The sequence below is a fragment of the Idiotropiscis lumnitzeri genome, chromosome 5 (assembly GCF_059441095.1).
Source record: "Idiotropiscis lumnitzeri isolate Australia: NSW breed Sydney's pygmy pipehorse chromosome 5, RoL_Ilum_1.0, whole genome shotgun sequence".
Taxonomy (NCBI): Eukaryota; Metazoa; Chordata; class Actinopteri; order Syngnathiformes; family Syngnathidae; genus Idiotropiscis; species Idiotropiscis lumnitzeri.
In genome coordinates this window covers 20,011,932-20,024,471 of record NC_142395.1, presented here as the reverse complement: position 1 = coordinate 20,024,471, position 12,540 = coordinate 20,011,932, and the positions used below count along the sequence as shown (strand labels likewise).

The following is a 12,540-nucleotide window of genomic DNA, read 5'->3' as shown; positions in this document are numbered from 1 at the left end:
ATTTGTCAGAGTTTGTGTTCAGGGACGTTCCTTGTCATTCGTCAGCGTGCCCATAAAACACACTGTCATGACTGACTGGCCACGCTCCAAACTCATTACCGATTGGCTGACAGAGCGGCCTGTTCTGTTCTGCTCGGCTGTGTTTGACTCCTATTTGCCAGACATCTCGTGCTCGGGAAACTTTAAATGCAGCGGTGTCTGCGCTCCCGCCATACCTTTCCCGTCTCCCTCTCAAGGTCACATGAATATGGATTCACCCTCTCCTGCCAGCACGCTCATACTGATGATGAAGTCTAAGATCTACTCACAGGGATTATAATTCAGAATGCACGTCTGATTTGGTCACTGACTGTTCTAACTATGAAAGCAAATGGGAAGGGGGGGCGTTGAAGAGAGGACCGTAGCGGAGGTCGAAGGGGACGGACTCGGGGTAAATAAGGATGATGAGACCCACCCTTGGAGAAGGGAGCGAGATGAAAAGAATAGATAATGTTGGCGAAACCAACGGCTTTGGGCCGCGCTTGGCCTTGTGTGTCGGTGCGTGGGGATGGACCCCATGCATGAGGAAAGCGAAAGACTTGGAGAGAAAAAAAAGGGGGGAGGGCGGGGGACAGACAACATACAATGTAATTGAGTTTCTGTTGCCCCTTTATATATCGATATCATCGTATTGTTGGTTGTGAGCCTGCTGCGGAAAGTCTGTGTGTGGTATTGGACGTGCGTCCATGTTTGCGTGGTTCCATCCCGACAAACAGTGTCGAGTAAATCGTTGTGTCCGTTCACTTTGCTTCCCATTAATTGCCTCTCGCTTCTCTTTGCCGTTACGCCTGTCGCTCCATCGCGTGCGCTTCACACAGGCTGACAATTTTCATGTTTTCTGTGCACGCAGTTTGATTAAGTCCTTTTGCTTGCATTCATCGAATGATCTTACACATTTCCACAGTCCATATCCTTCAGTCGTACACTTCTGCTCATCGTTTTGTTTTTGGTTTTTGTCCCCTTCACAGAAAACAAGAAGGCAACTTTACTTCGCTCTCGCTCTCGGCTAAATGTGAATGCAAGTTCTGCAGTGGTGAAGGCTCCGCCCACTAAAGAGTCTGATGGCCAAGCGGCTTCAGCAGCACCGACCAAAGCGGCGTTGTGTTCAGACACAGGACCCAGGTGCAGGAACACCCCAGGCCACACTTTTGTGTCGGAGCGTGAACGAGTGGCGGTGAGTGAAGACCATAAACCTACAGAAATCAAGAAAAAGGATGAAGGGGAGCCTCTGGCCTCTCAGATGTCGTCCGCAGGTGCCGTCCTCTCTCGTGCCAGCGGGGAGTCTGATGTGGAAGCTCTGTTAGCAAAACTCAGGGCCTTGTAGTCATCAGGCCCTCCAACTGAAATGACACGTCGCCTTTTTCAAACACCGCAATACAAACATAGATTTGCTTTAGAATTTGGACACAAGTATAAAATATGTGTGTGGATCTTTGATGAAGCCACACGGAATTATTCTTATAGTAGTCGACTAATGACAACTGTGTTTAGAAATTGGATTCAAGGGAAAATCCGCCGTATGTGTAAACCTTTGATACTGTAGTTTTTGTGTCCAAAAACATTAGTTTCAGCCAAACGTTTAATGCTACTCAGCACTTTCTGATATAAGCTCCTAAAATAAATGTTCATTTTTTATTTACCTATGGCTGTATTTATCTTATTTACATGTATTTCTTTTATCTCATAGCGACGATCATATGATTGTCAGCAGGCTCTCAAATGGATATGGTTGGAAATTATGCCAAATATTACATTTGAACAGTTTTCCGCTTTAACTACTCCACAGAGTTATTTGAGTATGTATGTTACATTAAAAATACCAAAATAAAAGTCAACTACTTTGGTATGAAATCCTTCTAAATGATCACGCTGTAGTAGTAATATTATTCAGATCAAATGCCATTTGTTTGCTTTGAGCATTCGATTCTAATTAATTGTGGAATAGTCGTCTCCTACGGTCTAAGCATAGAGATTGTATTTTACTTATGTTGTGTATTGTATTTTCTATTATTTTTCTACTCACTGCATTACTTGCTATATAATTGCATCTCTTTAAGGGACATTACTAGATTTATATTTATTTTTTGACAAGTGAGATTTGGTTAAACATGTTTTTCGCTGAGGGAACACTGACTGTCTAACCAAGCAGCACTTCAAGTCTTAAAATACCCTCCATAATTTGCAAATAAAAATGTTAATTGCTGCATACTCACGCCTGATATTGTATGGCTCCTTTTTATATCCCAATTTGCAATAAAATAGTTGGCTGCGTGACAGATGCTGTCATTGTCTGCATTTTTCCCCTGCAATAAACAGTGCAACATTATGTACACTAATACACTGAAATCAAATACAGTAACTGTCTCAAGAATGAGTGCCCTGCAACTATAACAATGCTCAGTTTATTGGAACTGTCGGAATGTTCATTTATTATTGTTTTTAGAAGAGCTAGGACCGTCCTGAATACAGTTTTTTGCATTTCCAATCAGCCCAGATGCAGTCCAGTCCTACAACACTCTGAAATCTCTAACCACGATGCAGTTTGTGTACCAGATCATTGTCCCTCATTTCGAAGCGACCTCAAATGAATCATTTGAAAAAAAAAAAATTGTACAGTGAAATCTCAATTTTAGCTGACTAGCAGCGTCCACACAAATAAGGCTTAATGTTCAAAGGGGCGTTTTGAGCGGCATGAACACAATTTTCTGCCTTTAAAAGCGGAAATTAATTGTGTCCGTTAAATCGAGTTTCCACTTTATAATTGTTTGTCTTGATAGATGCATGCATCTAAATGGATGTCATATAAATGGAATGTTAACATGCCGTAATGAGTAGGATCACAACATGACATCTACAATATGAATCATAATTGATTATCTGTTCTCATTAGAGCAAATTTGCCTTGAATAACGACGGCACACAACAGGTCCTATTGCTAAAGGAAAACAGATAATAACAAATACAGAGATTGTTTTGAAACAAATGAGGGAACGAGGACTGATGTAAAAAAAAAAAAAGGTCTATTCAACGGTAGTTTTCTCACTTCTTTCGACTAAAAATGACATCACAGTTGCGCAGGGCTCAGATAACGACCAATCAGCGTGCAGCTTCAGAAAACAAGTGACTCCTTTAGTCATATACCGCAAACGCAATATAAAAAAGTATGCCATGTTACGACCAGTGAAGGCACATAGAACATCTTATTGCAAATTATTTTTGAGGCTTGACGTAGCCATAAATCAGGCGTGGGCAAACTACGGACCGGGGGCCACATGCGGCCCATTAAACATTTTAATCCGGCCCGCTGAACTTGAAAATAATTAAATGAATAAACCTTGTTAATGTTTTATTTTCTAAATACTGTGGTATGTCAAAGACATAAATTTTGTTGCGATGCTTTTGTTTACTTTCATTTAAAATGAAATGTTTGCCCACCCCTGCTTTAAATAATGCACACTCTTTGAATAACTTTATGCTTTTTGGACCAAATGTGTTGCTTGTCCCAATTTGAGACGGCGAACATCAGGGGGTTGGATTCTCTTCCACTTGGGGAGCCTTCATTACTCACAGCCATGAGTTTTATCTGTAGGCCTAATAAAGTAGAACAAAACATATTGTGAAGCAGACTCCAATCTGGGCCTCTTTGATTGGAGATGAAGTTAAAAAGCATCTGAGGATTTCTACAGAAGACGGGCAATACAAAGCCGATCCGATTTGTCACTACATTTCTTTCCCCTTGAGCCAAAGATTGAACGCGGAGCTGTATTTATAATAGCCTCTGCACATCAAACTGTGGAAATTTCACGCCACTATTTATTTTTCAAATTTTCCAGTCCTCTGCCGGAATCATTTGTCTTCTACTGTTGATGGTGTCAGTTACATTGTAGAGGAGGCAAAAAGGAGGAAAGATGAAGCCATCCATTGCTTTGTCCTTCATGGCGCATTTTTACTCTAATGATTTGGTTTGCCCAAAACAATTTAGAGACTTATTGCTGCCTGGATGCTTCTTTGGTGTTTCAAATCCTGGAAGTATGTAATACTTATTCTGAGGCCACGCAAACCCAGAGGCCATAGCCATCTTTTGTAGTAGGTCCACTGAGGCTGCTCAGCCTTGCAAAGGAGTCAAACGGAAGTGGTGGATTTGGACTCGGGAGACTGACTCAGGTCTGAGACTGCTCTTCTTTAGGCTACCACAACACTTACTCAGTACGCAGACTAAAGTTCTCTTGAAACTCATATCTTCCCGCTCACTTTGTAAGCTCCCCAGGCCCTCATTTTCTGGCTTTTCACTGCTAATACGATCTTTACCGAGGGTTTTCTGAATATTTAAAATCACGAATGGGATGCCAGCTACCTCACGGGTGAAAGAGGTGAAAAAAAAAAAGGAATATGCTGCAGAATGTAGATCAGGATTAAGGTTCACAGCATTTTATATTAATGGTTGAACTGATGTTTTGCTTTGTTTTTAAAAATGAATGTCTACTATGTCTTGGTTCTTTTGTTTTGTTTGCACTCCAGCTCTCCCAAATGCATTCAAAATACAAAGCAACTGCGGCAAACATTGGCAAATTGATTGGGGTCAAGTTCATTTGATAATTGATCGCTCAAGAAAAATATCCTTTCACATATCGGTTGGTATTTTATTTTTTCTTTTACCTACTGGGTTAAGACTCTCCCCACAGAGGAAGCAGACATTTATGATGCACAATAGTGCTTCATTCTTTGACGACTGACTGAGTTGTAAATGTGGTGAGTATCCAAGACATGATGTATGCTTGTATGTGTATTTTGACAGCGAGCCAAGAGGAGGGTGAGCAAAGACAAACAAGAGAACCGATTTAACAATGGCCAGATCTGTGTTAAATGGCTTGATGTATGTAACTAACCATATTTATATTTTTGCAACAGCAGTAGTGATTCTGTTTGTTGTATTTTATTTATTGAAATTTGCATTGAAAGGTGCTACTTCCGGTTTAAGATATATGCTTTTATTTTGGATGCAAACTTCCTGTTTGGTACAGTTCACAATGAGTTAACTTAACAAAGAGTACGGCCAAGAGTTACATATTGACCGTCAGAAAAACGAACATTTCTTTTACTAGCAACCCCTCCGAAGAAGCAAAAGGTGTGTAAATTATGTATATTAGTATTTTGTGTTTGTAAATATTGAGCGTTGAATTTAAAATATGTCAGTAATTGTTTGCGTGTGTTTTTAAATGTGTTTCAGCTCTTACGGTGATTAGGTTTGAAGGTTACACGGTTATGGATAAATGTTGCTCAAAAAATAAACCGCAAAATCATCAGCAAAGTTTCATCCTTGTTTGGAGGGCATGCTACAATGTATGTATTGATAAAGTCACATTTTCATCAACTTTGCGCATCAAATTATTTCACATTTTGCATGCCAACGCTAATTAGCACTAGCTACATACTAATGCTAACAGTAAAACGCGTCATTAGCTTGCAATCTATAGCCATAAACCTGTGAGGCCCAAGTTATTATTTGATATTTTTATATCATGAAATACGTTATTGTTAAACATTGAATTAAATTTTATTGTTATATTATATCGTCCGAGCCGCTAGAATGAGCCATCTTTGTTTTCTTCTTGACGCATGCGCGGGTGGAAAAATAACGGCTCAACGAGTTCCCTTTGGGACCTGCGTGATGTCATCTTAATTTGTGATTCGTCCTCTCCTGAGATAAATCACAAAAGTGATTTGTATGCTCATGTGGTAAGTCTTGCGTAGAGAAGATTTGTAGTCGTGGAAGCGAGAGTTGTATTGACAAGACAATGCACTCACAGGTTATTGATTTTTACTCAAAAGGAAAATTTCAAACCCACAATTTTGATTCGTCCTCACAAGAAACGCAAGGTCCAATCCTCGCAATTTGGATTTGTGGTCACAGGGAAATCATTAAAGCACAAATTATTACTTTTACGGATATAACATTTTTGACCGCTATCTTACCCCATACTGAATTCTAATTTCTAATGTTTGGTGCAGGAGGCAACAATCAAATGATGCCTCGTTTTCATGCGCAACCTCAATTTAGTTTGCTTTGCCAACATTTTGTCATGTTACATTATTTTGTCATTGTTATGTCATTGGGAAAAAGGAAGTCATCTCCAAGTATGTGGCCTTTGGAAGTGAATGGTCTCATTTCAAGTCCCGCTGCAGACAAAATAAATATTGCAAGTAGTTGTTGGAGCTGGTTGAAGAGATGTTCCACGAAACCCGTTGAAACCCAGCTCAGTTGCTCAGTCATTGTTGCTCGAATTACGACATGTGTCCTGTGCTAAAGCATATTGTTGATGTAAAAAAAACTAACAAAAACATGTGAGAAGAGACTGATGGGCCTTCTGTTGGTATTGACTATCAATTAAAAAAAAAACATGTTGCTTTACCCGCATGTCTTCCATTAAGTAATTTTCTTTGTGTTACCAGTAAAAACGGCCGCGTCTGTGTTTCACATAAAAGCAGATCTAATTATTTTGATTCTTAACATCAGATGCAGCAGACCAGATTCCCACATTCCTAAAAAGACGAGAAGACATTTATTCACGCGCCCAGCCGATACTCTCCTGACAGTGTCTCGGTGTTTACGCCTCTGAAAGTAGAATTGTTGTAATTGCTCAGTGCATCAATGCCAGAATCCTCTGCTCTTCTCAAAACTTTTTGCTCCCGACATCTAATAAATTGGACTTCAGAGAGACTGAGCTGCGTATTTTTTTTTTTTTTTTTTTGCGTGTGCTTTTTCTTTTTCTATTTCCACTACCAAAGAGGTTTTTTTTCCCCTTACTTTTGAGCTATAAAGCTGCAACAAAGACTATGACTTGGTGCCAGAATCCCACTGATCTCGCAGAACTGAAGCAGGGGATCCTCGACATGGGGCTCAGATCCACAATGCGACTGTTGGTAAACTAATAATGTCACAGGGACGAACGAGACTTGCTTATTTCTCTCAGTAGTGCAAAGATCAAGCTGATAAGCCGCTGACTCTTGGCTTTTATCCCTTCTTGTTCCTTGTACCTGTTTGCACGCTACTTGCCTTCTCTCTTGTGAAATGGGGCAACTGCCATCTGTTCCGGCAGGTGTATTCTTGTGTCTTGTTCTTCTTTGATCACCACTGCGTTCCGCCGGAGAGAATGTTTGGCCTCCTTCATTTGTTTCTTTGTTTCTCTACCCTGCTGTGATGTTTGTCGATGTTTTCTTGTTACAAGCGTCAATCATCAAAAGAATGAGTAAAATATAAAGAAATAAAAAGGAGAATCCCTTGCGGTGCTGGAAAGAGACATCAAATTTAGTAATCACGCGAGTATTTGAATAAATCTTTTCGACAACCTGCGAGCTGAATTACACTTAACAAAGCCATTTGACATACATTTCGATTGTCGTGCTCACAAAAGGCCGTAGTCTGCTGTTCGTGCCTAATGCTAGGTTCATACCAAATGTCTTTCTGGCGGTGCGATTCAATTAAAGTCAATGTAGTTTGTGTGGTTGTGTGTGGGGCGGCACGGAAAACGCATCTGGAACGATGGAACGCAGATCGAAGCACCAAAAATCCACCCATTCGCCAAGCGTTAAATTTTTCGCTCATCGTCTCGCGGCAGCCAATCAGATTTGGGACGTCCGAGCACACTGCACAATAAGCCTGTTTTGTGTCATCTTGCTTACAGCTGTCGGACTGTTCCAACATAGCGACAGTGTTTTGGCATCAACCTAAAATATTTAGTATATCGACCGTGTTTATGTTTCGCAAAAAGTGCAAAACTGTCACAAATAAAAACTGCCACCAAACCCTAATCTCACTAAATTTGCCAAGGTGCAAGATGCAAGTGCAATTAACTCGTTTAATACCATTGACGGATAAATACGTCAAAGATGTCTTTTTTTATTTTATTTTTTCCCCCCGGCTGGTATTGAATGAGTTAAACTCGGCAAAGTCAAAATGATTGCAACTTGGACATTGCTCGAAGTAGAAACCTAAATACTTTTCAGTTGTATAAACATTTAAAGGGATGCTTCATTGACGTTAACATTGGCACTTATATAATAGGTTGGCATGTGAAAATGACGTCAGTACTAAAATGCTTCCCCCTACTAAAAGACTCAAGTAATCTAAGAATTTTTTTTTGTGATGAGATTTACGACAAATTGGGACGCCACCTTTTGAAGCTCGGCTTTTTTTTTTTTTTTTAGGTTTCAGCGGCTTACGTCACAGCAGGGAGGCAAATGAAGTCATATTGCTTGAATTGTCAATTCTGTTAAGGAAAACGGCGACGGATCGCCACCAGAATGCAAATGCACATTACTCGTCTTGTTCGCTTCAACCTGTGAAAGTATAAAAGCGTTCTGCGCAATAGTCTGGACTTATTGACATCAAACGTGAGCTCATGCGATCACCTCCACAAAATCAAAAATACTGTGGCAAGTGATTCTCCACTTAAACAGGCTGACACGAACCCCGACTGGTTATGCTTCGGACATTTAGCTTCGCTAATGTCGAGTCAACTCTCAGGAGGCTGACAGCGGCTAGCAGGCGGGCATGAATCTTGAACCCTCTTTAATCCGTCCCTTTAATGGCTCGATCGAAACACGGAGAGAGCGCGGGGAGACGTGGCCATATTCCTCATTAAAAGTCGGCCTTTTTCAAGAGGACTCTTACTTTCTAATTTCTCCAAATTAAATGGATAAAAAAGAAAATAACTAATTTCAGTTTCCTGATTGAAAAAAATTTAAATTGAGCTTGTGAGTGAAGAAGATCAATACATTTGCATTTAATCTTGATATATTTTTTCTTGAAGAGATTTTGGGGTTATTAATTTTATGAACGTTTTCTCAATACAATTTAATTGAATATTTTTTTTCCATTTCCCTTTAATTACTGTAAATGTAGTGTTAATGTTCAAATTGTGCATAATGTTATGGCGGCTGACAAAAATATACTTTTATGAATAAAACCTTTTTTATGAATAGGCGTAATATATTGCTGTATTTTGGAGTTGCTCATGATGTGGTACTTGAAGAGTTGTTATTTTTCGCTCGCACTTGGTGTAAATAAATCGCACTTGGTGGTTTGAGAACCACTGACTTAGATGATTAGAATGCAGGCGTTTGTTTTTCCTTTGGCGTGTGTGCGTGCATGCATCAGTGTCAGCATGCTGATAAACCAGAAGCTTGCTGTTTGCCGTTTTCAAAAGCTTGTCATAAGCAATTAAGTGTGACTTTTGAGAGGAATGAACAAGATTCCGTCTAATTTCCTCGGTGCCTTTCCTAATTTGACACTCATATCGGCCTTTAATACTGAGAATGTGACAAAGTTGTTAGCCTGATATTGATTCAAACTTTTTGTGTTTTCTAGAATTGCTCACCAAGATAACTTAGAATTTAGATATCTTCCAATGATGTGTGAAGGCAATTTATATTTAAGTGAGATATTTTACAATGCTTACAAGCTGCTCCCACTGTGCATCCATGTGGGAAATTTCCCCCTTTTTTTTAGCTTGAATTCTTGGTAATATGTTGTCAATCTTCTGGAAGCATCAATCTGAAAACGATATACCATGATGTTAATGTTATAAGAAATCCTCTCCCTGGTTTTTGCACAATGCCGTATATTCTATTCCCTTTCAACATATGACATAGATCATAATAAAATACAATAACGTCTTAGTCACCATGAAATTTGGTGCGCCCTTTTGGGAAACAATGACAATAGTCATTGATAGACTTGAATAGACGTAAGCATAGCATTTTTTTAAGCAAGTTCTTGCCCGTTATTCCGAGAGGCGGAGGAGTAGGTTTTGAGCAATTAATGACAAAATGTAGCCGAGGAAAGCCAGCAGCAAACCTCGTGGGCCGAGCTCACTCAGTCCATGATTATGAGTTGTATCCTGCTAAGGACTGTGGCCGCTTTCCATGTAGGTCTACCACTGGGGGTCAGACACCCTGTGGCGACTCCTGCCAGCGCGGATGCGAGTAAACTGCCAACACTTATGCCCTGCTTCTGAAACTGCTCAACAGCCTTGTTTGCTTCCCTCATCTACCAGCAGGCTCTCAAAGAAGAAAAGACACTTGCATATGTTCAAATTAGAGTGCCGGCATTACCTTTTGCGCTGACCGGCGCGTAGGGCTGGGCGATAAACCGAAAATTTATTCCAATGACCGTAATCATTTTGCCCAATGTCGGTAAATTCAGTGTTTAAAAAAAAAAAAGAAAAGCCTTTTCTGTCTGCGGCAATGTTCATGCCCCTTCAAGAGGACTACAGCGCCTCTAGTCACGTGACTCCACCCGTCTGATCGAGATAGAAAACAGACATTGCGGTCATAGCTGGCGATTCAAATCCGGAAGCTTTTTCACCACCCACAACACAACCATGCTGTGCTGAAAGTTCAAAGTGAGAAGCAAGGTTCGACAAGTGACAACAGCCCATAACGGAGGCGACACCATACGAGAGAACGTCTCAGAGGTGGACGCGATAGCCTAGCACATAGCTAAAGATTTAGCTCCTCGAGTTACAGTGGCGCGCACAGGATTTAAACGCTTCATGAAAGCCGTATTTCCCGATATGGACTACATCAGGCCGGGAGCTTAGACATGTCAAGCATTTTGCATCGACATCCGACTTGTGGTCGGGTCGCAACATGGATCCCTGATTGAGCCTGACTGTGCATTACATAGACGTCAAGTGGCGACTGCGCACCAGAGTACTCGAGACAGCACATTTTCCCCGATGATGCACACTTGTTTATTTGGCTTGCATTGACATTTTCTTTCATTTTATTTAGCATTTTTTTGTTTGGCTTTATTTACATCATGACAGCATCTTGGCGCAATCTATTTGCAGAAAAAGATTTTGCAAGCGGTACCCTTTTTCTTTGTGACATTGTTCAAGTCATGCAAAGCAAGCTATTTGGAATGTTTATTCAAATGATTTTTGTACTTTTATTTTTCATTGAAAGTAATGTGTACCAGTTGGTCAATAAAAAAACAGTCAATATGCATTTCCTGCATTTATTTTGATTTTAGTCCACGGGGGAAATTTATCGTTATCGAGGTAAAATTGCTCAATTTCTCGCGATATGGATTTGTGGTCATATCGCCCAGCCCTACCGGCGCGCCCGCTCTGAGGTTGATATCCTCTCTTAAACAACAATAAGTTGCAATTCTTGATGATTGGCGACTGTGTATGGACGAATGTATTCAGACAACAATTAAAGGGGGACTTAACCCAAGACGTGAATATTTTGTTACAATTTAAATGATCATATTTTCATGATCAGGTGTGGTTTACTTAAATCTACTGTTTGATCTGAAAACTAGATTTGAAACATTGCATCTTCTCGCTTATGAAGCCACCATTTATAAGCCTTTTCGCTCTCACGAGAGTCCAAATTTAAGAGCATATGACGTATAGCTATTCCTACCCTACGTAAATGTTTTCGTAAATGTTTAGCATTGAGCACTCCATTGCTAAACCATAGTAAACCCCAATCATGAAAGTCATCATGCACGTACTTTTTTTGCTCATCCCACAGAATGGAATGATGAAACCCATCAATCTCAAAAGATGTCAAGCTAACGCAAATCAATAGCAGCGAGGAAGGCGCAACAACAGCTGTGACGTCACTCCCAGTCTGCAGCTGCTGATGATTTCGCTCAACAAGGTGGCACTCGCACATTGATCGATTGATCTGTTTCTATTTCACAAACTCAATGTTGATTAGAATACAGTGTTATGATTAGTGCTGGATTCCCAGAAGAATGAAAGTACTAATGCAAAAGGTTGAGCATCTCCATTTTTTGCTCCCATTCCCACGACAAAACCAACTTCCACATCAGTTATTTTTCTCCCTAGCACAAACGTTTACTAAATAAATGTATCGTTTACAAGAGAGGTTTTCAGCGTTTCCAATACCTCATCTTGGATTCTATGTAATCATTTTCATGTATCATTTGGCCTTCCAGCTTTTACATCTTTTTATTCTGGGAATGCAAAATAATTGTGACAACTGGGTGGAAATTAGAAAATCCTCTCAGTCGAGTTCCATTGAGGACAGTCTTGTGTTCGTGCACAATGACACTCATATTTCATGAGGTTTGGAGCATTACACTCAAATTTAATCCGCACAAAGCATGTGGATGTGGCCATGAATTCAATGTGTTCTTGTCCCTCAAACAGTGTATGAAAGCATCATTATTTTTGCCACCAATTGAAAACGTGAGCCACTGTTCCTTTTTTTTTTGTTTTTTCTTTTTTTATAGTGTATTTTTGAGGGGATCTTGTTGAGAGTTGTTCAACTGGCAGCTGCATCTCAGTTGGAGAGGCAAAAACACTGGCATCTCAACAAAGTGTCTACTGTGCATGCGTAACATGCACGTTTATTTTGTGTGTATGCACACACATGCTCCCGTTATCCTGGAAACACTGGTTCTCAAAAACCTTTCCAGATAAAGAAAACCAATGGAAAGCAGACCACCCAAATGTAATAGAT

General features: G+C 40.2%; 1 protein-coding gene across 2 annotated transcripts in view; it reads left to right on the top strand.

Annotated features, from left to right (window-relative positions):
- diaph3 (diaphanous-related formin 3) overlaps window positions 1–2,315 on the top strand; it is a 74,038-nt gene extending 71,723 nt beyond the window's left edge. For both annotated transcript variants that reach the window (XM_088296981.1, XM_088296980.1), the window contains one exon: window positions 1,008–2,315. In XM_088296981.1, coding sequence (XP_088153107.1) covers window positions 1,008–1,363 — 356 coding nt within the window. In that variant the 3' untranslated portion in view covers window positions 1,364–2,315. The remainder of the gene's footprint in view (window positions 1–1,007) is intronic.
- The last annotated feature ends 10,225 nt before the right edge of the window (window positions 2,316–12,540 follow it).